This window comes from Panthera tigris, chromosome F2 (assembly GCF_018350195.1).
Source record: "Panthera tigris isolate Pti1 chromosome F2, P.tigris_Pti1_mat1.1, whole genome shotgun sequence".
Classification (NCBI taxonomy): Eukaryota; Metazoa; Chordata; class Mammalia; order Carnivora; family Felidae; genus Panthera; species Panthera tigris.
Genome location: NC_056676.1, coordinates 63,615,574 through 63,642,788, shown reverse-complemented (window position 1 = coordinate 63,642,788; position 27,215 = coordinate 63,615,574). Strand labels below are relative to the sequence as shown.

General features: G+C 43.4%; 1 protein-coding gene across 2 annotated transcripts in view; it reads left to right on the top strand.

The window, feature by feature from the left end:
- SNTB1 (syntrophin beta 1) overlaps window positions 1–27,215 on the top strand; it is a 234,924-nt gene that overhangs the window by 202,752 nt on the left and 4,957 nt on the right. For both annotated transcript variants that reach the window (XM_042973541.1, XM_042973542.1), the window contains exons 6-7: window positions 20,110–20,306; window positions 25,682–25,872. In XM_042973541.1, the coding sequence (XP_042829475.1) occupies window positions 20,110–20,306; window positions 25,682–25,872 (388 nt within the window). The remainder of the gene's footprint in view (window positions 1–20,109; window positions 20,307–25,681; window positions 25,873–27,215) is intronic.

The window sequence follows — 27,215 nt, the reverse complement described above, 5'->3', positions numbered from 1 at the left end:
CTCATAAGCCACGTCTGGGTTGTGAGCAACGTGCATGCGTGGCCTACATCCGCTACGGAAATCGAAAATGGAAACCCTTTCAGTGCAAACTGTGCTCATTTAGAACAGAAGACGTAGCATCACAACCTCTACCATGTAAACATAAAAGAGAGCAGTGGCAATGGTTGACCTCCCAGTTAACTGCCTCCTCTTTCCCAAATTACCCAGCCTCACTACTGACCTGCTGAAGAAAAGTGTGTTATCGCATGTGCGTATTAGCCCTAGAAGCAATGATCAAATTAGGCTCATAATCATGCCCTTGGTCTCCAGCTGGTAGTCTGTTTGGCAGAGGATGTTCAAGATGTGAAGGCGGGCCTGGCTGTTCATTCTTAGCTCATCCCCTCAAGCTAGAGTTTCCGTCTTAGTTTTCCTCCTGCCGGAAGAGTGCTTTGCCTAGGCTAATCATGTCCCCTCCCTCTTTGAGAGTCCTCTCATCTGTTAAATGCATCTGTTAAATGCTGCTGTCTCTCCAAAGCCTAGCAGAGATAGACTTTGAGAAAATAGGTTTCTAACGGACCCTTTGGCTGGTGCGGCAGCCGCCATGGTTTGTGTGCCTTGGATAGGATCGTCTTCCCTCCGCAGCCCTGTGGATGTTCCTAGAGAAAGACTTTTGGAAAGCAGACAGAAACAAAAACAAAAACAAAACAAACAAACAAACAAAAACACAAGGAAAACGACCCCTCCCTTCCCTGGAATCACGTGATCACACTGAGGGGTCGCAGCCCTTGAGTGGCTCCAGGCTATGGAGCAGGGTTTACCTCAGCTGAAGACAGAAACCATTCTATCCTTGCAGACCGAGCTGGCTCTTGGAGATGGGAGGCTGGGCTGGCAGGGAAATCACTGCCGGAAGAGGTAGAAGTCAAAGGGAAACTCTGGATCCTTCCGTTACAGAAGTTACCCCAGTGCTTCCATTAGCTGCTTCCCTAGCCACATAGCTAAGCTCATAAAGTGACGTATTTACTTTCTGTTTATTCCATAGTCACATATGACAGCGTGTCCCTTCTTTTTTTATTGAATTCTTTTAATGTTTATTCGTTTTTGAGAGAGAGAGGCAGAGTGTGAGTGGGGGAGGGTCAGGGAGAGAGGCAGACACAGAATCTGGAGCAGCTCCAGGCTCCGAGCTGTCAGCACAGAGTGGGACTCACAGACCAGTAGATCATGACCTGAGCCGAAGCTGGACGCTTAACCAGCTGAACCACCCAGCGCCCCCACAGTGTGTCCTTTATATATGAGCGTTTGGGCACGTAGCCTGTCTAGTAGCATTACTTATCTCTGAGTGCAGTTTTCTGAAGGAGACTCCTGTCTTCTTAAAACCTTTTATTAGGGTGTGATTTATAAGCAGTATGTACACAAATCTTAAATGTGCAGTTCAATTAATTTTTATTTATGAATACAGAGCCACGGTGTCTAAAGTTTTACTATAGGGCGTCTACTGATGAATCATCTTTGTTTTTTTTTTTTCTAACGAATCATCTTGAGTGATATTATCAAGAAGGCCAAGGTAGGACTATTTGCACATAGACCCAGGCAGTAATCAACTGGTGGCTGAGCTTTGTGGAAGGAGCGTATATCAAGGCCAGGTGTTTACATGGATTTTATCCTATTTGGCAAAACTTCCAATTTGAGAATCACCTGGCTGTTTGGAGGTGATTCTTAACAGAGGCCAGTCCTGAGGACGCTGCCCTGGAGATTCTATGTTCCAGAGTCAGGAGTATGTGTTTTCAGCAAGCATCTGGCAGGTGTGGTCCTCAGGATGACCACACTTAACCCCCACAACCCTGGAAGGGTTAGACTTTATTCCTGTTTCACAGATAAGTAAACGGAGGAACTAAGAGGTTAAGGAGCTCACCTTCAGTCATACAGCCAGTAAGAGATGCACCTGGGATTCTGATTCTGCATGCACCTTTTTAACCCCTGTTCTCTGCACACTCCCCGAAAAAGCACGTTCCTATTCCCTGGAGTTTTAGTGGCTCTTTGTGCCAAGCATGTCACATAAATCTTTCCTTAGCTTTCCTGACAACTCAATTATGCAATAGGTAGCCACTCAGATCACACAACAGAGTGAGGACGGGGCTCTGTATGCCATCAGAGACCTAAAGTTTCTACCCGTGGCTTAGACTGGGGTTCTCAGAATGGGGTCCTCAGACCAGCAGCATGAGCACCCCCTGGGAACTTAGACACGTGGACTCTCCACCCCACTCCAGACCGATGGAATCAGACACTGGAGGTAGGGTCCCCAGCCTGTCTTTGAGTTAACCAGCCAGGCCCCCAGGGGCTTCTGATGCAGGCTATAGTTGGAGAACCTCTGATTTGGAAGACCATGCTCTGGTGCCTCTCATACTCCCAGGGTTCACAATCAGAGGGACACTTCATGGCAGGGATGTGCATCTTTCTTCCTGGTGGTTCATCAGAAGTCTTATGTTGCCTTATGTTGTGGTGACCACCAAAGAATTAGTTCGAAGGCTGTCCTGCGTCTAATGCTCACAGAGTCATCAGAAGCTCCCAAAATGTACTGTGTGGTGCCCTGCTTTTTCACTTAACATGGTCCCATAGGCATTTTCCACTGAGACTTTGCACTCTACCTTAGCTTCAATGTAGTGACTACATAGTGTTCCATTGCATGGATGCTCTGGGGAATCCCCTGGGGCAGGTTTGGGGCACAGATTCTGGAAACTTATGGCGTGCCTCCAAATCCCAGCTACTTACCAGCTTTGGAAACTTGGGCAAGTTTTGTGATCTCTTATTGCCTCTTGTCCCACATCTGTAATGTGGATAATATCTCTACCTACCTGATAAGGAGACATGGTAAGTGCTAAATAAATTCGGTTATTATTACTTATTTACCTTTTCTCTCTTTTGGAGTTTAATAAGTATATTTGCCACAATTTAAAAGCAGCTTCAGGGCGCCTGGGTGGCACCAACTCTTGATTTTGGCTCAGGTCACGGTCTCACGGTTTGTGGAATCGAGCCCCACAACGGGCTCTGCTCGGAGAGCATGGAGACTGCTTAGCATTCTCTCTCTCTCTCTCTCTCTCTCTCTCTCTCTCTCTCTGCCTCTCCCTCCAAAATAAATAAATAAACTTAAAAAAAAAAAACAAAATTTCATCACACTGGAAATCCATAGGTCATCATTATAGAACCATCTAAGAAATCTTTTCAAACCCATCCTGTTAGCAAAAAAATAAAAATAAAAATAAAGCAAACAAAAAGCCTGAAAAACCATCTCTTTAAAAAATAAAAACAACAATCTACTCCTGAAATCATTGTTGCACTAAATGCTAACTAATTTGGATATAAATTTTTAAAAAATTAAGTTAAATTAAAAAAAATAAAAATCAATCAATCAATCAATCAATCTCAAAAAAAAAATGAAAGAAAGAACTTGGGGGAGTTGACAACTAGGGGGTTCTGTTTTGGTCTTAAAAGTAGGAGGCAAAGTCGTCTGCTGCAAATTGGGTGGGCAGGATGCTTGAAGACAGCAAGGCATTACTTCTATTCAAAACATCGTGTATGAGATTCCAAAGACTCTCTGATGAAGACTTTAATCAGAGCTGGAAATAGTAGGGAATATATCCTCATAGCTCCTCCTTCTCTTTTGCAAAAAACATGAACCCAGACTCTCTAGATGGATCCCTACCTTAGATTTTGGGTATGGGGTTTCCTCTGTGGAGGAGAATGGGAAAAGGTGGTATATAGAGGAGTAAAGGATGAGAGCAAAAGCATGAATGGGTGTTGAATTCTATTTTTTCGGATACACACTGAGATGATTATGCAGTTTTGAATTACATTAATAAAGTTTCTCATGTGGAACCAAAAATAAATTAATTAATTAATTAATTAAATAAAAACAACAACCTTATGTAGTGGTGGAGAGGAAAGATCACAGTATTGGATTTGACACTCGGGTTCATACTCTGGGTTTGCCCAGTCAGGCCCCAGTTTACAGGCTGTGTGATCTTAAGCAAATCATGTCACCTCTCTGATCCTGTTTCCTCCCCCTGAAAACTAGGATCCTAATGTCTGCTGCAGAGTGATTATGAAAATGAAAGTATGGCAGTGTCAGTCAGCTGGGGCTGCCGCAACAAAATACCACTGCCTGGATAACAGATAATTACCTCCTCACAGTTCCAGAGGCTGGAAGTCAAAGACAGTGTCAGTGTGGTTGGTTTCTGGTGAGAGCCCTCTGCTTGGTCTGTGGGTGGCTGCCATCTTGCTGTGTGCTCACGTGACTTCTTTGAGTGCCTGCGGGGGGGGGGGGGGGGGGAGAGAATGCTGGAGCCATCTGGTATCAAACCGCCAGAGCAGGGCCACAGCCTTAGGACCTCATTTAACCTCAATGTCCCCCTCGTTGGCCCTGTCTCTACATATAGGTGGCATTGAGGGTTAGGTCTTCAACATATGAATTGAGGGGGTGAGGGTGGGGCAGGAGTCAATCTTGAGCCTTGACAGGACAGCCTCATTTAGCAGAATACTGGCCCACAGCAACTGGGCAACTGGGCAACTGGGCAACGGCCCGTGCCCCTCCCTTTGCCTTAGCCTTGAGAGGCAGTACTATTCAGAATGTCAGAGACAGTCTTTTCTCTTGCACAAGAACTGGCCAGGGCCAGAGCCAGTAGGAAACAGGGTTCTTTTAAAATCGAGTTACTTCCTCAGACAGTTCATAGTTGATTTGTTGATTTGTTTAGGGTTATTTTTTGATACTTTTTTGTCACTTCTTCCTTTCTTTCCCTTTTTCTCTCTTTCTTTCTTTCTTTTTCTTTCTTTCTTTCTTTTTCTTTCTTTTCTTTCTTTCTTCTTTCTTTCTTTCTTTTTCTTTCTTTCTTTCTTTTTTTCTTCCTAACTTCCCTCCTTCCTTTCCTTTCTTCCTTCCTTCCTTCCTTCCTTCCTTCCTTCCTTCCTTCCTCCCTTTTTTTTTTTTGGAGTCCCGGGCACATTTAATTTATATTTTTCTGGAAGATGAAAATTTGATTGTGTTTCATAGCAGTGGCGTCAGAAATGCTCACAGCATGTTCTTGGTGTCGATCACCATGCAGGGAAGTTTACAAGCCGTTGCTTCTCCTGCTGACAAACGTCTATGGTGCCTACGTGCATCCGCATTGCAATTTATAGCGGTGTGCTCAGGAACTTTTCAAACACGTTGTAATGTTAGCTGTTCTCATCCCTCAGCTTTTATGAGTCCTTGGGAAAACTTTTTTTTTTTTTTGCTTAGCCAAAGCTTACTTGATGTCGCTGAACATGAAGAAAAAAAAGGTACTCTTGCCCATATGGAGGATGTATGTTGGTTTTTTCTTTTTTTGTCACTGTCATCATAATTGGCAAGTGTGACAGGCCTACAGGGAGAGAGGATTAAGGTGGCAGTATTTCTGGAATTCTAGAGGAGATTTAACCCAGAAATTCTGCACGCCCAGTTCCAGTGGTTGGCAAAAGATTGGGAAGCACAGAGCTTGCAAAAGTAATGAGGCTCTGAGCCCAGCTGTCCCACCTGTGGGCCCGAGAGAAGGGGTGGGGTCTCTGGGGAAGAGGAACTGATGAATTGCACTTTGCTCCCCTGATGCCACTTGGGAGCCAAAGGCACTGGCACTTGTATTAAACATGTTGGGTAATCCTTGGTGTCTAAGGAACTAACCTGTTTTCTCAGTGCTAAAAGGAATTGCTGCCCCAGGCCAGCCTCAGAAATTTTAGGAATGCTTTCCACTGGGGAAGTTTGGCCAGTCGCATTTGTCAAACATTCAACTACAATCAGCTTGTGGTTTTCACACTAAGTGTGGGAGGCTTCTTCACTCTTAGGGAATGTGAGCCTGTGCCATAGGCATTCCCTAGGGCAGCATAAGAGGATCTGCATGCCCATGGAACCACACTCTGTCAGCCTGAGAAGAGTGGAGTTGGCCTTCACACCCATTCTTCCCGTTTGTGTGAACCATACCTGGTGTTCACACTAATGGCCAGCCTCCTTCCTGCCCTCCTTCCTGTTAATCCAGAAGCTCCTCAGAGTTGGGTGGGAGATAAGCAGAGTGAGGGGGTCCAAGGACTTTGGAGTCAGACAAGGAGTTGACCCCGAGACCTCTACTTGTCATGTGATCTTGGGCAAAATATCAATTTCTCCGAACCCAAGCCTCATCTCTGTGAAGGGCAGTAGTATCTTCTGCTTCATTCAGCTATTGATAGGAACTATTAAGACAGTAAATGTAAGTGTTTAACATATGACTGAGACATAATAAGTGATTGATAAATGTTAGCAATTGTTAATATTGAAAAAATTAATTGAAATTGATGTATGAATAACTGATAAGTAAGTAAACATATTTGATTCCACATGTAATACTGCATTTATCAGGGACTCGTAGTGTCTTAGATCAAAATTGTTGAGATATAAGGACTGGGCTAAGAGTTTGTTGCTTTAATTTATAGGGAGGGGGAAGTGAGAGATGGAACGGGGAGACTGGAACCCCTCAACTCACACCAGAAAGCTAGTCCTTTTTTTTTTTTTTTTTTGGAGAGAGAGAAAGAATGAGTGGAGAAGAAGCAGAGAGGGAGAGAGAATCCCAAGCAGGAGCAGCTCCACAACCTGAGATCTCACAACCTGAGATCATGACCTCAGTCCAAATCAAAAGCTGGACACTTAACTGACTGAGGCACCCAGGTGCAACACTGCAGGAAGGTAGCCTATTGATGGCTTCTTCCTTGGGGCAAAAATGTCCAGTTCAGTTTAAGAAATGTTTCACAGTCTCCTGTTAGGGGCCAACATTGTACCAAGGGCTGATGGTTGGGAAATTATATAAAAAAAAAGGAAGGAAGGAAGGAAGGAAGGAAGGAAGGAAGGAAGGAAGGAAGGAAGGAAGAAAAATATGAGAGATAAAAGCCAAGTGTTATAAAAGCTAATTTTTCAGGTTATTCACTCATGGTTTTATTTTCCCCGCAAAATAGGACAGATTTTAATTGTCATTACTTTCCATGGAGAAGTTCTTGAAGATCTTTTTAGTATACCTATTGTATACATATTGTGATGTATGTTGAACTAATTAAAACACAGATGGGATAAGGGAATGTGGAAGAGATAACCAGAAAACTCAAAGAATATATTTCAAAATTAAAGTTCTAAGATTGCTAAGGGTTAAAAAAAAGAAAGACTATGAACTTGAAAGGAAGATTTTCCAAGACATTAGGCTATCATATGTGAGAATATTCATCAGACTGTAAGCCTTGTTCATCTCTGGAGATGGCAAGTGCGTGGGGGTGAATTAAATCTGTGGGTGACCTGAAGAGTTCATTATTCTCTCTTTCTCTCTCTTTTAAATATAATTTATTGTCAATTTGTCTAACATACAGTGTATACAGTATGCTCTTGGTTTTAGGGGTGTATTCCCGTGAGTCATCACTTGTATATGACACCCAGTGCTCATCCCAATAAGTGCCCTTCTCAATGCCCATCACCCATTTTCTCCTCTCCCCTATGTGCCTCCCCATCAACCCTCAGTTTGTTCTTTGTATTTAAAAGTCTCTTATGGTTGGCCTCCCTCTCTTTAATTTCCTTTCTATCTACAGTTGACACACTGGAGTTTGGCCCCTTTTCGTGGTATAGTGGAAAGCTTATAGACTTTATAATCATGTGGGTTCATATTCTGGACACTCACCTGGCCAGCTACCACTTTAGCACACAGAACCATGGATTCCTTGTTGGTAAAGTGGAGCTTGTGATACGCTTTCCGGGGCATCGTGGAGACCCAGGGAGATAGTGCGTCAGTGCAACGAGTCACAGAACAGGCATCGGTTTTCCTCCCTCCACATTACTGCTAGCAGCTGGCTGTGGGAGGTCATGAGACCAGGGAGAACATGTGTCCAGGTCTCTGGAAATCCAGCTGGATTCACTAAAAGTCAAAAATTGGCTCTTTTGCTGCTCATTCTCCTATATCACCTTGGTCTTTGCTTACAGTCAGTATCCCTCAGTAGTATCTTTTGGAGAGATGGGACCTTGCCTAACCTTTCAAAAATATTTTTTTTTTTAATGTTTATTTACTTTTGAGACAGAGAGAGACAGAGCATGAATGGGGGAGGGTCAGAGAGAGGGAGACACAGAATCCGAAGCAGGCTCCAGGCTCTGAGCTGTCAGCACAGAGCCTGACACGGGGCTCGAACTCACGGACCGCGAGATCATGACCTGAGATGAAGTCGGACACTTAACCGACTGAGCCACCCAGGCACCCCTTTGCCTAACCTTTCAGCACCGTGTTCAGATGAAAGTTTAGGAGGTAGAAAGGAGGCAGTTGTGAGCTCTTCTTGGCTGAGGGGCAGCATGCTGGTTTCTGAGCAGCCCTTCCGCCCTGACAGTCCGGAGCTTACTAGTGACTTTTCCCCTCACTTCTTTCCTAGTCAGCCCGTTGACTGCTGGGCTCCGGTGACTAGTGGATGGAAGTAATCAAGTGCACCAGAACCATTTAAGGGATCTGAACAGTTGTTTTTCTCTTTCTTTCTTTCTTTCTTTCTTTCTTTCTTTCTTTCTTTCTTTTTTTTTTTTTTTTTTTTTTGGCTTGCATTGTGGCATATGCTGGGAGATGCTAATTACAGCAATTAAGCAAGAATGTAATATTGCTTAGCAACCCAGTTACCTAATATGTAATTTTACTAATTTGGCTGAATCTGTGTGCTGTAACTGTTTTTGTTTTAATTAAGGATATTAATAATAATGTTTTTGTGTGGGACATTTTATACAGCATTTTCTAACACCTATATCCGGAATTAAATTAGTGCATAAGCATCCTTTGTGAGACAGGTTTTTTTGTTTTTGTTTTTCTCAAAACCAGGCATGCAAAGGGATGTGAGGATCCAGAAACTGTGTGCAGCCTAGTACCTCAGTAGAGACACCTTTTGCTTGGCCTTCTTTGGACATGAAGGAATTTCTACCACCAGGTTCCCCCAAATATTGAACAAAGAATTTGACCTGCAAGTGGGCTTATCCCACAGCCACATGGAGCCTTGTGGGGTCCACCTTGTGAGCCACTTTGGGCAGTGAAGTCATTTAAAAACATTTCACCCTTAGGGCGCCTGGGTGTCTCAGTCAGTTGAGTGTCCAACTTCAGCTCAGCTCATGATCTCACGGTTTGTGGGTTGTGGGTTTGAGCCCCGCATCGGGCTCGTATGCTGTCAGCTCAGCGCCTGCTTTGGATCCTCTGTCCCGCTCTCTCTCTGCCCCTTCCCTGCTCATTCTCTCTCTTTCAAAAATAAGTAGACATTATAAAAATAAAAACATTTCACCCTTTCTTTTTCTGGGTTAGGGACCCATTTATATATAAATCTTTAAATTTATGTACACTGGATCCATGCTAGCCATGAATGTGAAATCTTACTGACTTACTTCGTTGATAAAATGGTACCTTCCACTCTCAGACCAGAAAGGGTTAACTCTGACTCCCTAAACAAGTCACTGCTAAAAACACCAGTTGCTAGAGATGGATTTGAAGGAAGAAACAGGAGATGGATGTTAGGCTAATCCCATAGAGTATCTCATCCCAATTACCTTTCAAGATCACTTTTTGCCAGGATCGAGTTAATCTGGAAATGAGCATTTAGCAGATGTAAACCCAAGTTCTTTGGATCTAGCATGAGCTATGGTTTCATGATGGGAGACTGAGGGTGGGAGAGAAATCACAGTGTCTCATAACAGTCATTAATCACAAACTTCTTAGAAAATAATCCTCCTTGTATTCTAGCTATTCATTCAACAAATATTTGCTGAGTGCTTGCCACGTGCCTGGAATTGTTCTAGGTTGTACACATACAGTTGGGAACAATCAGATAAAAAGTCCCTCCCTGATTGACCTAATGAGAATAGCGGCTATTCCTATATATTCTGTTCCAGGCGCTGTTCCACACAGCATTCATAGAACTCATTTCATCCTTAGCAACAATACAATGAGGTAGGCATATTGCTACCCCCAGTTTGCATTTGAGGCATCTGAGGCGTGGAGAGTGTTTGAGACTTGCTGAGGTCGCACGGTTGGCAAATAGCCCATTTGGGCTATCTGACTCTCTCCTCTGTCGCCTCATCTCTGTGGCTTCACTCTCCGGGCCCACTCGGTTTATGTGGGCCTTTCACTTGTTCCCTTATTCATACTTCCAGATAATAGGAAATGTCACATCTTGCTGGAGTTGGTGGAGTTTGCTTCCAACCATGGGCATGTGTATTTGACTTCCGTAACCAGAGAACAAAGCATGTCCTTGGGTTTCTCACACAGTTTCAGATAAAACTTAGAAATTGGGTGTGAATTACAGCTTGAAAGCCTGTCCCAGGGTGCCGGTATTTTTCCCTGACTGGGTAAGAGAGTTATCTTCTCTTGAGAGACAGCATTTCCTTGGTTGCTATAGTTTAGTCCCTGCCACAGATAAGAGACAGATGGTCATATTTTTAAGGATACACAAATAGCTTAAAATGTAAAATAATTGAAATATAAATAATAGCTATTTCAGAGTCCCCCTTGAGACTGCAGATCAGAAAATATCCTTGGGAAGAATCTTGGGAGGCATGTAAAGAGGCTGTTCTGCAAGAATAGGACAAACTCTGGGGCGCCTGGGTGGCTCAGTCGGTTAAGTGTCCAACTTCAGCTCAAGTTGTGATCTCATGGTTAATAGGTTTGAGCCCCGCGTCAAGCTCTGTGCTGACAGCTCAGAGCCTGGAGCCTGCTTTGGATTCTGGGTCTCCTTCTCTCTCTGTCCCGCTTCCCCACTTGTGCTCTGTCTCTCAAAAATAAATTTAAAAACTTAAAAAAAAAAATAGAATAGGACAAACTCTAGCAGACACATTCTATTCCTTAAGCCCTACCTTTCTAAATGTGCACATGATGACTTTTAAAAATCTTAATGTCCAGCTGACATTTACTTGCTACTTAGTGTCCAGAATCTGGCTATGGTAATGTGTTCCTAAGTGTGGTCTGCAAGTGAAGAGCCCATTAGGGGGCCTTTTCACTGCCGCACGTTTCATAGCATTTCAGAATAGGTCAGGCGTGTGTGTGTGTGTGTGTGTGTGTGTGTGTGTGTGTGTGTGCTTTCCTTTGCAAAATTGAACTCACATTTTTTAAACATTTGGAAAACTTGTATTCATGCAGTTGTTCAGCCAACAGGTAGTGAATCCCATGTGTCAGGTAGAATGCCAGGCACCACAGAATCAAGGAGAGATGCTCCTACCCTGAAGAGCATCTGAATCTAGCAAGGGAGAGGAGATGGTAATCGTAAATGCTGTGTAGGGACCCGGAAGAGGGGCACCTACAGTAAGGAGACCATACTGCGTTTGGTCTGGAGCTCCAGAAGATTGCTGTGCTGTCCACAGCAAGTTTGTTTCCTCCCACATATTTTTACCCTGGACCTGTCAACTTCAACACATGAGCAACAAACCCCACAGAGTGGTGTCCAAGGACCCCTGCTGGCTGCCATGGAGGCTGTCTCAGTCTTCCTGGAAGACCTCCTACCTCACCCTGCATCCCCGGAAGCAAATCGTCTGCTCCAAATGTGGCTCTTCCTGGATGGGCCAAGGTTCAGGGATGGCTTTGATCCGACTATAGACTCTCAAGGGGAGAAGTGTCTGTACTGTCCTCAGGAAGTCCCTGTCCAGCCTATGCTTGGGCACTTCCACAGACATCGTGGACACTTATGCCTGCCCCTCCCTCCCTCCATTCCTCACACAATGTCTTCTCTTTGCCAGACAGGATATATCCAAACGATGTTCTTTCTGAAGCAGTTTTGGGTACTCTGCCGTTTTGATCATTGTCTTCAGCATTAGGAGTCTTGCGTGGAACTGTATTTCGGTATCACTGCTTTCCTTTGTAATTCTGTTTACTTTATGATTTATACACATTGTTCAGAATAACGGTCCACAGGGCTTGGTGCCTAGGCCCAAATGCTGCGTTTTAGGCATGGTCTGACCAGCATGGGCCCACACAGGGCCAGCACCTGCTCTCATTCTGTTAATTGAGTTTAAATTCACGTTAGTGCTGTTGGTAGCTCTGAGTCAACTAATTTCCAGTGGTGCTTCTACATCAAGTCTCTCCCATTCTAATTTTGTCGTTGTCGTTGTTTGTTTTGGGCTCAAACTACAGTGCTTAGCAGTCTTCCGTCTTGATTCTATATTTCGTCTTCTTACCAATTTTGGGTCATCTGCTGACTTGAGGTGCATGCCCTCTTCATACAAGTCACTGATAACAATGTTTAACAGGACAGGACTAAGGCCATAGTTCTGCCTCCATTCCTAATTAAATTGACTCGTGATGTCTATGACCCCTTAACAAAGTACTCTTCCAGCTGATAAGCTTTGTACCCAAAACTTATTCCTTTTAAGTCCAAATGAATATTAAAGGAAACTGTCAGTACATTTTTTTTTCTGAATACTTACTTCATCTATTACTTTTCTACTAATCTAGTTTCTGCATAAAACAGTTGGTGTAAGGAAGCCATGTAGGCCCTCATGGACTCCTATTTACTATTTTCCAAAGTCAAAAAAAGAAGGAAAGAAAGAAAGAAAGATTGCTTTTAAAAATCCATTACTGGGGTGCCTGGGTGGCTTTGTCAGCTGAATGTCTGACTCTTGATCTCATGGATTGTGAGATCGAGCCCCGCATCAGACTGTGTGCTGAGAGCACAGAGTCTGCTTGGGATTCTCTCTCTGCCCCTCTCTCTTCCCCTCCCCCATTCACTCGCTCTAATTCTCTCTCTCTCAAAATAAAGAAACATTTTTTAAAAAATCCATTACTGAATTTTGCCTGGGAACAGGGCCAAAGAATCTATTTTATTCCATGTTTTGAAAACCAAGATATAATTTTCACTTTTCCAGTTCACTTTTTTAGAACAGTCTGACTTGTTCTCCCTGATTTCCCAAAGGTCCCCGCAGAGTTTCAATTATGAAGCATCTAAGCCCTTCCGGTACGTTGGTGTGTAATCTTCCCAGGAAGGACTTGAGTTCATTTGAAGCATCAGGGTGCTCTCTTCCAAATGCCACTCCCTTCTTGGCTTCCACTGCCCCTTACTTAGGCTCACATCTCAAAAACGTTATTTTCATAAAGCAGCAAAGAAAGAATTCATAAGTTATATTTTCTTTCAGCCACTCATCAATAACACTGTTTGCCTGGAGATACAGAGCTGCCTAGTCCTTGTCTTTGTATACCATAGACATCTAAAAATAGCCCCTCGTGTTGTATTTGTCATTGTTAGGAAACCTTCCTTCATATGGACCCTCGATTGCCCATCTAAAGGTTTCTTTTGAATAGTGGTTTGACTCCCAGTGAAAACATCCTGTCCTTTGCAGTGGACATGGCCCTTGTGGGTCCTGGTGTTACTTAATTTAGAGCCTAGGTATAAGGGGGGCACCTGGGTGGCTTAGTCGGTTAAGCATCTGACTCTTAATCTCAGCTCAGGTCATGGTCTCATTGTTCATAGGATCGAGCCCCACGTCGGACTCCATGCTGACAGCCCAGAGCCTGCTTGGGATTCTGTCTGTCACCCTCTCTCTCTGACCCCCTCAAAGTAAATAAATAAACTTAAAAAAAAAGAACCCAAGTATTGGATTCCTAAGATCTTAAGGACCTTATACAATATTGCTTTAACTTCTGCTGATCTGAGGTACTTGTGAGCCCTCTGAGATGCTCAGTGAACAATCAGACAGTGCATTATCCAGTAGTGTATATCCAATATTATTTTATTGGTTGGAGCTGGAAATATACAAGTTCACCTGCAGAGAATGATTTCATAGAACATTTATAAATGTAATCGTTGCACTATTTTTCTCTATCTCTTCCTTGTAGCTGCCACTCCTATCACTGTGGCAGCCCACATAATAAAAAAGAGGTAAGAGAAAGGATCTTGGTCCTACCCTGTCCGGTGGCCTTGTCTCATTTTTGCAATGCCATGATTTGTAAACCAACCAACTCTGTTCGGACTTCTCAAGATGGCATGGTGGCGCATGTCCACATCTCTACATGTTGTCATCCACTCATTACTGTTGGCCACAAAAAGCAATTCGTTGGGGATGATATTAAGAACAAGGAAATCTATTATTTCCGATATCTTGGTAGGGATGAAATGACAATTATGTTGATAAATGTAGGGTCTCTTTGTTCTTGTGCCAGAATCCACTGTTGCCTTTCCTATGATGGAACAGCTTTCTCTTGAGGTTCCAGTTCACCCTCTGAAGGAAGATCTTCTTAATAATCAGATTGCCCCAATGAAGAGGAATAATTCTCCATCTGTCCACTTGACTCTGGCTCATCTCTTCCACTTGTGATCTGCCAGAGGCTGGTTCTGACTTTCTTTTATATTCGAGGAGTGAGCCTCTAAGAACTGGGGCAGAACCTGAAGTGAACTTCATCTCCTCCAACCTTGGGCCACATCTGTTGTACTCACACCATGCCTAGCCTTGGGTCTGCATAGAGTAGGTGCATTTATGAGTTGGCTATGGCTGCCATAACAAAATACTACAAAGCAGGTGACATAAGCAACAGAAATTTATTTTCTCATAGTTTTGAAGGATAAAAGTCCAAGATCCACGTGCCATCAGGGTTGGTTTCTGGTGAGGGTTTTCTTCCTGGCTTATAGACAGCTGCCTTCTTGCTCTGTCCACACTTGGTCCTTGCTCTTTGTGTGTGTGTGTGTGTGTGTGTGTGTGTGTGTGTGTGTGTGTGTAGGGAGGGAGATCTCTGGCATCTCTTTTCCTGTAAGGGCAGCATCCTATTGGTTAAGGGCCCACACTTATGCCCTTACTTAACCTTATATAGTCTGTATTTCCAAATACAGTCACATGGGCAAGGGCTTCAACATAGGAATTTTAGGGGGACACAGTTCAGTCCGTAACAGGGAAGTATTCCATAAATGTTTGTAGGATGTATCAGTTGGCGAATGGCGAAATCTTGATTGATTGATTGAATGAATGAACTTCGTGACTTTTTTGGTGGTCATTTGGAAGTAGAGAAGAGACCTGAACAGAGCAGGAAGCTCCTCTAAGGCCCCTTGGAGCACCCTGAATCAAAAAAGATTCTGTAACTTCAACTGGCAGGTCTCAGGGTCTCTCCTGTCTCATTTGCCGGAAGCCAGTTGGTTTGTGTAAGGGATTAATGAGGCCACAGGTGTAGGTTCCATCCCACGCGGCTCAGTTAACTCCATGTTGAGAAAGGCTCTTCCATGGCAGGTGTTAAGTCTGAAGAGCGAGGCATGGACAGTTTAGAATAACCTAGACATATGGACATGTAGGGCCACAGAGAGGAGCTCATCCGCTGTTCCAACACTGAATTGACACTAATGTTATACAAACAACAAACAAAGCATGTTTGTCGCTCTGAGTCAGAATGCATGTATTTTTCAGTGGAATACAAGCTCTGGTCCTAAAAATTAAAGTGAAAGATCTGACTTCATTCCAGCCTCATAGCCTTCTAAAGTGAATCTTTAAATTGTATAGTATCTGTTGCTAAGTGGAGATTTCAAGATAAAAAAAAAAATACCGTAAGAAGAAATGAAATCACCCATAAAATGACTCAGCATTTTAATGGATTTGTTTCCAGGTTTTTCTCTTACATGGTTGAATTGTGTATCTAAAGACTTTTGGTAGATACATACACGTTTCCCCATATTTGCCATCCGTGTTTATAAAATAACTTTCAAGGTCTGTGTAATACTCTACGCAGAGGAGTACATGTACCTATATGCATCGTGTGGATACTGGGATGTAGTTCACTTGATTTAAAAATTTTTTTATGTTTATTCATTTTTGAAAGACAGAGAGAGACAGAGCACAAGCAGGGGTGGGGCAGAGAGAGAGGGGGACACAGAATCTGAAGCAGGCTCCAGGCTCTGAACTGTCAGTCCAGAACCCGACACGGGGTTCAAACTCAGGAACTGCGAGATCATGACCTGAGCCGAAGTCGGATGCTCAACCGACTGAGCCACCCACGCGCCCCAATTCACTTGTTTTTAATCTGGAAGATGTTTTTGTTACCAGTATGCACATGAGGTAGCGGAAAAGAAATTTGCTTTATCTGATTGTTTACCTACAGCTTGGCACATTTCATTAACCAATAGTGGTGTACTCAAAAGAATACATTATTCAGCATGTCTGCTATTTTTCAGATAGCAAATCAACTTGTTCATTAATATAGATATTAGATAGTTCACACTTGATCAGTGGAAAAATCAATTTCTTCTCTTCCCTTTTCTTTTCAGTGAATGAAATTTGGCGAGGAGACGAATAACAAATTTAGAAGTGGTGCTCCCTCTTAACTCACTGGGTTTCCCCATCAAGGACGCCCTGTGCATAGTGTTGGTCCGCTAGATACAGGCCTTTCTCATACCTTGTTAGAGTCAGTTAGTAATTTCATTCCCTATACCCAGACCTACCAAGTGCAAATTTTCCAACAAATTAAATTTCCAGTTATTATTGGCTCCGATTTTATAGTCTCTCTGGAGAAAAATTAATATTGGTAGGAAATTCATAAAAAAGTGACATTCTCCGTGAGGGTGGTACATCTTCTTCTCCCTTCACTTGTGCCTCAGTGTTACATTTGCACTGGCCCTGATTGTGACAGCGCTGATGCCCCTTCAGTGGACAATTTAGGGTATAACAAATGAGAACATGTCCGGCTAGGGAAGGCGTAAGGGAACTAACGTTTACTGAATGCTTCTGATGATCACTGAATACTGAATTAAGTGCTTTTTTTTTTTTTTTTGTACTTTATTATAAAGAATCCCAAGCATGGGAGGCAGGAGTTGTATTTTTAAAATAAGGAAACCGAGAGGTGCCTGGCTGGCTCAGTTGGTAGACCGTGTGACTCTTGATCTCTCAAGGTTGTGAGTTCAAGTCCCACATTGAGCGTGGAGCCTACTAAAAGAAAAATTCATCTTGCTTATATTAAAATAAGGGAAATGAGGGTAGGGGCACTAAGGGATGGGATAAGGGTATGGAAATAATACTGAGTATAAACCGTATGCTGGGTCTGTGCTAGATGTGGACAGATTAGAATATTATTATTTTATGGATTTCACAGATTATTTCAGTTGATCTTTAAAACACTACCTTATGAAGTAGGGATTCCTAGAACATTTAACACATGGCAGAATAGGGGTCTCATGAAGGCTTTTATGCCCCCCAAACCTTGTTATCTCTCTTCAGTTTGCAGTGCAGCTGGCCAGCTGTAAAAAAAAATGCCGATTTTTTTTTAAGTTTTATTTATTTAAGGAATCTCTACATACCATGTGGGGCTCGAACTCAGGATCTAAGATCTGGCTGAGCCAGCCAGATGCCCCCAACATATACAGATTTTTAAGAGTTTTAAAAAGGAAAAGCTAGATGTATTTCCTCAAGTAACTAAAACTTAAACACCATCAAGTATAAAAAACATATTTACGCAACTAAGAAAACAATATAAATCCTTGTTTTTTATAAGTACCTTTCTTTTTTTTTAGTTTGACATTTTTTTAATGTTTATCTTACTTATTCTTTTGAAGAGAAAGAGAAAGTGTGTGTGTGCATGTGCACACAAGCATGTGTGCACAGGCATGTGCAAGAACAGGAGAGTGGCAGAGGGAGAAGGGTGTGAGAATCTTAAGTACTCTCACAACCGTGAGATCATGATCTGAGCCAAAACCAGGAATCAGACGCTTAACCAACTGAGCCACCCAGGCACCCTGACAGTTTGACTTTTGAACAAAAGAATACATTTTTTAAAAATAGGATGGAATAAATTCAAAAATCCATATTTGTACCTTATCTTAATGAATTTTTACCTGGCTCTCAATCCCTTTATAACCCATGTTAGGCTTTTGAGAAATGCTTTCTTTTTTCTTTAGCCTCACCAAGATTTTGAAACCCATGTCAACAGACAGTTTCCTTCACACTGTCCCAGATTCTTCTCTCAATGAGATTCATGGAACTTCCCTTTTATTATTACTTTCTATTAAGGTACAATTGACAAATAAAGCCTAATGTGCACAATGTATATATGGTGAGATGATTACCACAATCAAATTAATTAATACATCTATATCCTCAATATAGTTACTTTGGTGTGTGTATGGAGGGGATAGCCTAAGGTCTATTCTCTTAGTAAATTTCAAGTATACAATACAGTATTATTAAGTATAGTGATCATGGTGTACATTAGATCCTCAGGGGTCATTCATCTTATGACTAAAAGTTTGTACCCTTTGACCAACATCTCCCTGTTTCTCCCACCTTGTAGCCCTGGCAACCATCATTCTACTCTGTTTCTATGAGTTTGACTTTTTTTCAGATTCTACATATGAATGATACCACCCAGTATTTGTCTTTTTCTGCCTGGCTTATTTTACTTAGCCATAGTGCCCTCCATATTCACCCATGCTCTTGCAAATGGCAGGGTTTCCTTCTTTCTTAAGGCTGAGTAATATTCCAGTGTGTGTGTGTGTGTGTGTGTGTGTGTGTGTGTGTGTGTGTCTGTGTGTGTGTGTGTATACCACAATTTTAAAATCCATTTATCCATCGATGGACATTTAGGTTGTTTTTATATCTTAACTATTGTGAATATGCTGTAACAAACTTGGGGTTGCAGATACCTCTCTGAGATACTGAGTGCGCTTCCTTCGGACATATTCCCAGAATTGAATTGCTGGATCTTATGGTAGCTCTAATTTCAGTTTTTTTGCGGAACCTCCATACTATTTTCCATGGTGGCTGCACCAATTTGCATTCCCACCAACAGTGCGCAGGGGGTCCCTTTCCTCCACGTTCTTGCCAGCCTTCATAATCTCTTGGAATCTTCTCTATCTTCAAAGAATTTTACGATCAAAAAGCTTGTCAACAAACCTTTTTCTTCCAGGCGGCGTCGCAAACCACCCCCGCCACCAATTCCAGCTTTGTGAGTAAAAGAAAGCTTTTCAGAGTTCTACAAGAAGCTTGTTGCTAGAAATCCAACAGGGTACTGTGTTTGATTTCACCGGTAATTTTGCTCTGCAATATCTAAGCTTACAAGAGGAGATGAGCTTTTGGATTTCTTTGTGCAATTTTAATCTAGGGGTAACAAGCCCCTTGCCTAAAAAAGTCAGTCTCCCATCTCCCGTCCACTGAGTGAATAGACACCTGGAATTTCTCTGGCAAATGGTAGTGTTTCTTTCTGTACCAAAAGATAAGACTGAAAATGCAAATATCCTGGGGAGAAGTCACATTTACTAAATTATACTCGTGCTATCCTGCAAATGATTGATACGGGTGTCTCTTCCCAAAGAAGGTTGAGATATCAGACATCGAGGAGCAGGAGAGATCCAGGGGTTTAAAGGGGAGGCGTGAAAAGGAGGAGCCAGTGCCTGCTCAGGGGGTAGGGCTCAGAGACTGTGATTCCTCACGGTTTCCGTCTGGCCTTTCAGAAAATATTTACGATGGGAGTCACATTTTATGCTTTAAAGCGTGCGGTTTAAAGTCAGTGTGCAAACTGTGGCAAAAAGCACTCTTGGAAATCCCTTAAATCTTCCAGTAAGTGCCGTTCTTTCCATTTCCCAGGAAGCCCAGCATTGCCAGTTATTCCTAGGTGTTACCACTGCTGCTTCTTCAGTGGAGTCCCATGGTGGTTTGCTTGTGTTTGGAGGCTGTGTGCTCAAAAAACGCATTCGGTACACCCAGATGAGCCAAACTACAAGACATGCAGGGGGACGGAGGCTAAGCCAGGAAACAGTGTCGTGCTCACACCGGGACATACTCATGCCCAGGAATGGAATGGGGAGGACTATACACACTATTTAAGTTGTTCTCGCTCTCACTTTCCCAATTCTCTTTTTGGCCCAGTGGGTATCGTGGAACTTGTCTCGTGGGAGTTAAAGGCATGCGATTCAACTCCTCTGCACATTCAGCCGGATGCGGCTCCCCGGGCACTTTCTAAATCTCACCGTAGCCCTGGAGAGGGACTGGCAGAGCAGAAGGCAGAAAACCACGGGGGACACTGGGGTTAAGCCGGACCCTTTGGTCCTAGGTCAGAAAAACAAGAGCAAATCACCCATGTGGAAGCTTTGATCAGATGACAAGTCAGGTGAACACAGTGGTTTACAGTTTGATGGAGATTTGTCTCTCTTTCTCGACAGGCTGGTCCATTCAGGTCCGGGCAAAGGATCGCCCCAGGCTGGCGTGGATCTGTCCTTTGCTACGCGAACGGGCACCAGGCAGGGGATCGAGACACATGTCTTCAGGGCCGAGACCAGCAGGGACCTCTCCCATTGGACGCGGAGCATCGTACAGGGATGTCACAACTCGGCGGAACTCGTCACCGAGGTCACCACAGGTGAGCACTGCTGGCTGACACAGGACCGGCACGCCCTCTCCTCTGCCCTGGCCTCAAAGTAGTTTCCACTATTGGCCTTTTTGGCTGTGGAGAATTCCAGAAGTAAGCTTAAATTCTTCCAAATTAAGGCACTGTATGCCCTACTGAAAAGCAAGCCTTTCTCCTCCTTCATTCAAGAAAAGTTGGTAACTTGGAGAGTCAGATGTCATTTTCCTACCTGTGTAACCCTGGGTGGCTTCCTGGAGGCATGTACTTTGGAGGCCCAAACTAGTAGGATTCTTGTTATAAACAACAGAGACTGACTCTGAGTAGCTTATCACAGAATACAATTCTTGCACATTAGTGTTGGTAGCTCACAGAGTTGTTTACAAAACTGGGGAACCAGTTGGTGAAAAAGAGCGGGAAACAGACGTGTCTAGCTGGGGTGAAACAGCAAAGGGGAAACCACCAGTGACCCCTGCCCCTGGTATGGATGGAGAAGCCGAGGCTGGATGGAAGGAACACACAGTGAGTGCAGCCATGTTCCTGCAGAGCTCTACGACAGGGCCGGTTAGTGGGGAAACTGGGATTTGTATAAAGAAGGAAGAACCTTCTATACTGTACTATTTATTGAGTGCTCACAACGTGCCAGGCATTTCATCTACTGCCTCTCAGTGTTTTTCTTTTTCTTTTTTTTTTTTTAAGTTTATTTATTTATTTTGAGAGAGCGAGAAAAAGAGCGTGTGAGCATGGGGGAGGGGCAGGAAGAGAGGAGAGAGCGCATCCCAAGCAGGTTCCTCGCTGTCAGCTCAGAGTCTGATGCAGGGCTCGAACTCACAAACTGCGAAATCATGATCTGAGCTGAAACTCAAGAGTCGGATGCTTAACCGACTGAGCTACCCAGGCACCCCTCAGTGTTTTTCATACTATGAGAAACAACCCTACTAGGGGTCCAGAAATCAATGAATTGAGGCCAGACCAACATTTAAAAAATTAAATGGAATAGGAAAATTAGTGTAAATATTGTTTAGGTTTGATTCCGGGGTGTGTGTATGACTAGGGTCATAATACGTTGCCTCATCTCGTCTAATGCACACAATTCCCTTGCCAACCTGATTTTACAAATCTGGAAGCAAATCCTTAAGAAAGGTTAAGTAATCGGGGCGCTTGGGTGGCTCAGTCGGTTAAGCGTCCGACTCCAGCTCAGGTCATGATCTCGCGGTCCGTGAGTTCGAGCCCCGTGTCGGGCTCTGTGCTGACAGCTCAGAGCCTGGAGCCTGTTTCAGATTCTGTGTCTCCCTCTCTCTCTGACCCTCCCCTGTTCATGCTCTGTCTCTCTCTGTCTCAAAAATAAATAAACGTTAAAATAAAAAAAATTTAAAAAAAAAGGAAGAAAGGTTAAGTAACTTATCCAAGATCACACAACTCATAAATGACAAAACTGTAACACTAGGTTGTGCCATTCTAAAGACTCTTTCTCATTGACTATTGTCTACAAGGACATAGATCTCACTGGTATACCACTGGTCCGAAAACAGGCTGCTGTGATCAATAATTTTCATGCCACTCTCCAAATCAGATGGATAGATAGGTGACCGATAGACGATTGACAGATAGCTAGATGATAGATAGAATGCATGCACATATAAATATACAGATCTAGATAATCTCATTTTTTACTGGGCAAAGATAAAATTAGAGACTAGGAAGTAATAGGAATCTAAAGTCACATGAAGGAACAAAGTATGTGCTGTAAAATCTTGTACATTTGCTAAGGTGGATTCCATACTAGCCCAGTGATTTTCAGCAGCCAGCACAATGTACAGTTGACAGTGTCCATAATGCTGTTGTTCCTGATTCTGAGATGTAAGGCAGACTGTTTCTAGCTCTGAGATCTAGGACCAACCTCTCTTCCAGGTGTCCTGCGGTCACTCATAAAGAGGGCATGTGTGACAGAGTGGCTAGTATCCTCAACAACAGTCTCCCAGGAAATCCAACGTTGAGTCCCATAAGGCTGCTTCTCTGTTCGCCCCTTTCTATCATGTTTTCCTGCCTGTTCCTTCATTTCTCTGTGTCTCTGAGCATCCAGTATAAGGTGGTAGCCACAGTGTGGGATTTAAGTCAGAAAGGCCTGGATTCAAATTCCAGTCCCGTTTCTTTCCTAATCTCTTACTCTTACTTGCCTCGCTTGTTTCCATTATCCGTAAAAAGAAGAAAATAACGGTACCTACCTCATAGGATTGTTGTCGAGAATTATGAGAAATAATCCATGTAAAGCGCCTAGAACAGTGCTTGACACATAGTAAGTGCTCACTCAGAGTTGTTATTAGTCATTACTCTTGTAATGACTTCTCCAGACCTGTGCGGTCCCGTATGCTGGCTTCTGGTCATATGTGGCTATTTAAATATTATTGAATTAAAACTAAATTACTCCCTCAGTCACACCAGCCACATTTCCAGGGCTCAGTCACTACATGTGCCTAATGGCAACCACGTTGGACAGTGCAGATCTAGAACCTTTCCATCATGGCTAAAAGTCCTACTGTACAGCTTTGCTCTAGGGGAACAGGATTGCCCACAAGACATCCTAGGTACAGCATTTCCAAACTTTAGCCACACTAAAACCAACAGAAATGAAAGTTTTTGTTGTTGTTTTATTCTCAGAAGCCTGATTGCTGACCTCTACCCCCAGAGATTCAGATTCAGCAGCTTGGGGATGGGGCCTGAGAATCTGCACCTAATAAATAGCAGGTGGTGCTGATGCTGCCGGGCCCTGGACCCCTTAGGGAGCACTGCCGCGCTAGGCAGCAGCTTCCCCCGGGACTCAGGAATATTCTGAAAGGTGGGACACACATCTTTCAGATGTGTAGTACGGTTTCTCCACATTTCCTCTACTCATGCAAACGTGAACAAACAGATGTTTTGTAGAATTTCCACTGCAGCAACACCAACAAAATCCATGTCTTTTAGCAGTTACCCTGAAACTGACTGGTGCCCCGACCATTTTCCATCATTGTTGGAAACCTTTCTGGAGCGTCGCTGAAACTTTTTTTTTATGCTGAATCTGTATGGCAAGAAAAACTAGAGTTTTGGAGCTGAGATTTGGAAAACCTGAAAACTAAACTTAAGTTATATGTGTAAATACCAGAAAGATCCATGCTCCTTGCAATAAATTGAGGAGTGTTCTAGGAAAGACTGGAGATGGCCAAAGGGATTTGGTTTAGTTTGCATTCCACAGATTTTGTAAGATCTTTCTCTCTCAGTAAGTTGACCTCTACTTGGACAGGAAAATAATGAGGCTGGTGATAGACCAGCCAAAGGAAATAAACAATGAATTGTGTGGATGGAGCTAGCCGGGTGGTGGGAGAGGAGAAATTACGGAAATGATCAAACGTGCAACCCAGTTACAAATTGAAAGATGCCTGCAGGGAGTAGGGGAACGGGGCTTATGTTTTAATCAGAGCTTCAATTAACTTGATAATGCGTTCGGTTTACCCTGTGTGGATTGAGAACATCTTGAGGTAACCAATTCCATTATATGAAGGCCACGGATACCATTTGAGGTCAACTAGAATTGAAAGTAACCACAATCAGTTAATTCGGAATATCTGATGGCATAGCTTTAAAGTTCAAATATAGAGGAAGGAAGAAGAAAAGCATGTTTAAAGCTCATTTTCCCACCTATTTTGCAGGTAATAGAAGTAAAGAGTGTCAAAAACAAGGATTCAAGATGGGAAGCCATAACTACACCCATGCCACTGTCTTTGGTTATCCTAGGACTGTGGGGGTGCTAGAGGCCTACGGACCTTCTGAGAGTATGAGATTTACTGAGGGGCTCTGCCCAGGACTCAGAAATCTATTAGAGACTGTAGTACACCTTTGGGAAATATCAGCTCTTAGTTACAAATTGAAAGATGCCTGTGGGAAGTCAGAAGGAGGGGTATGGGTTTTAAGCAGAGCTTCAATTAAAAGCCGCCTCATTCTGTGAGTCCCCTGTGTCTTCCCCCAAACTCTAAAGGCCCCCTGACCATACAGTCATTACTCTGCCTCTTTGCCAAGGTCCCTCTCCACATCCCTCTATATCCTGACTTCCAGAGAAGGAGAAAGAGACATGGCATGGAGTGGAAAGAACTTGAATTTTGAATTCTAAACCACCTAAGTTGGGACACATTTCACCTGTCTGAGCGTCACTTTTTTTCACCTATAATATTAAGCTAAGGTCCTGCTTCAGAAGTTTGTGGTAAGGTGAAATTCAGTTTGGTTTATAAAGCCAAGCTGAGCTAATGTTGATATAGAGCAATCATAATGCCCATCCTCTTCCTCTTCCCAATCCCCATCTCCAGCAAAGAAAATATCCTGGTTTCCCTAAGAGCTTTCAGATGTGTATGAAGGGCTGAGCCAATTTACTTGCCAGGGTCTGTTAATTGTGGTGTTCTGTGAGGCAAAAAAAAAAATCCAATCTGATACTTAATAACCTTTTTCAGAACTCTTTGATCAGGGGTGTAAACATTCACAAGTCTTCCTAAATAGGAAGTAGGATTCTGGGGCAAGGCTGCATCCCGCTCACAAGCTTAGAGTGCTGGTCACTTTTCCTAAACACAGTGAGGACCACGCACAAAAGCTGGCACCTGTTGTCATCAAGAGATTTTAATTTTGTTCCTTTGGATCACACAGCACCTTGTGAATACTCCCTGGGGCTCCTGAATGCCACACTGGGCAGAGAGGAAACAGCATTCACCACGGAAGATGCCACATCTGGTGTCTATCCTACTGCACAGCTTTTCTAGGACCCAAGATCATCAGAGAAAACATTTAAAACCCTCATTTCTGTTTAAAAAATGAGCTTTGTTGGACTTTTTAAAAATTAAAAATGAGGTGGTTTTAGGCTACTTGCTCTTGACCGCTTAGGTGTGCTAACTTTGGTAATGTCACGGAGGAAAGCTTGTTTCTTTCACCAGCCGGTAGACACATGGCATTGGGCCACGTGTGTGTGTATGTGTGTGTGTGTGTGGTGATGTTGATGATGGCCAATCAGAGGTAGCTTACCCTACATCAAATGTCAGTTTTTTTCCGGCTTTGGACAAGGCCAGTGGCAGGCAAGTATACCTGTCCACGTGTGTGCTATCAGAGGGTCAGAGAAGGGCGAGAGCCCAGATAAAAGTCAGTAAATCCCAGCAAAAGGAATTCTTTCAGCTTCTTTCCCTTGGGTTCATGGGGCAAGTTAAGATACATTATCAAAATCCATCCAAGGAGAAGATTTTCATGAGCAGTGATTGATTTTTCAACTTGAGAAATGTGTGGCTGACCCTGGGATTAAGGAGACTTGTAAGTTAAGTGCCTGGAAAAATGGACCGACCTTGCTACTCACACCGCTGTGTCTCCTGTCTCCCCCTCAGCCTGCACCTACAAAAACCAGGCGTGCTGCCTGACCATACATTACGAGAATGGATTTTCTATTACCACGGAACCACAGGAGGGTGCCTTTCCCAAGACCATCTTACAGTCTCCCTATGAGAAGCTGAAAATGTCTTCAGATGATGGAATCAGGATGCTGTATTTGGATTTTGGAGGCAAAGATGGAGAGATCGTAAGTGTATTTCTGTAGACAGTGCGATTTCATGTTTTGCTGGGCGGCACATCTGTGATGGCTTGCAAACGTAACGCTGCCTTATGTTTATTTAGCAATTGACTATTTGCAAAGTACCTGCAGGCTTGGGGCGCCTGGGTGGCTCAGTCGGTTGAGCATCTGACTTCAGCTCAGGTCACGATCTCGTGGTCCGTGGGTTCGAGCCCCGCGTCAGGCTCTGGGCTGATGGCTCAGAGCCTGGAGCCTGCTTCCCATTCTGTGTCTCCCTCTCTCTCTGCCCCCCCCCCCCATTCATGCTCTGTCTCTCTCTGTCTCAAAAATAAATAAACGTTAAAAAAAAAATTTAAAAAAAAAATAAAAAAAAAAAGTACCTGCAGGCTCATGTCTTGTTTGATCCTAGAAAAACTATGATTAGATCCAAGCATCTCAAAATTCCTAACTTTTGTCTCATTTTCCACTAGCAAATCAATATTTGAATCAAAGAATCTTTTACAAAGTCAGCATTAAATTCTCATTAAATGGGGTCCCACCAGCTTCAAAATGCACCATTCATTCTTAAAAAGTCTCAAGCGTCTAATCTAACCTGGGCATCCCTGCTGGTGTGGGGGGTGCGGGGGCGTGACATGCGCAATGCCCGCCATCGGGGAGGTCTGCAAGGAGCACAGCACATGGAGAGCACAGAGGCAGAGGGTCTGGACGAGGGGCAGAGTAGAAGGGATGGTGGGGAACAAAGAACTGTGGTCAATACCTGCATGGAGAGAGAGCCAGACAAGAGCCCAGAAGTTTCGGGCTAATGGCAAATAACGTCTAACAAAATTAGCAGATTTGTCAGAGTAACTTTTAGACTTAGATCAATGCAAACAGCCAGTGTATTGAAATTCACAATTTGCTGTGATCATTACTGCCTGTTACAACAATAACAGTGTACTTCTTCAGTTCTATGAAAGGGTGGGAATTTGCACGTTCTTTCTAGAAAGCAAGTATAGTTCTTGACATTCTCCGGAAGACATAGGACCTCGTTTAAGCTGTTAGCATAAGGCCTTCATTTCAAAGTCACGAGCACTGCTGTTCTGGGTCCTGAGACACCACCGGCCCCACATAACCAGCACTTCTCACTGTGGGTATCACCTGTGGCCGTGAGGAATCCAACACCCTACGCCTGGCTGCTCATCTGAACTCACTTTCTGAGAACAGTTTCCAGCCAGTCATTTCCTTAACCTTTAAAATGGATCCACAGGATTTTATAGGATTTGTGTGTTTCAGTCAGTAGGTTCAGTCTGAAGCACCAGTTTGGAAATAAGTGACTAGAAAGTCCCTTTCGCTAAGAATACTTGTAGTTCAGT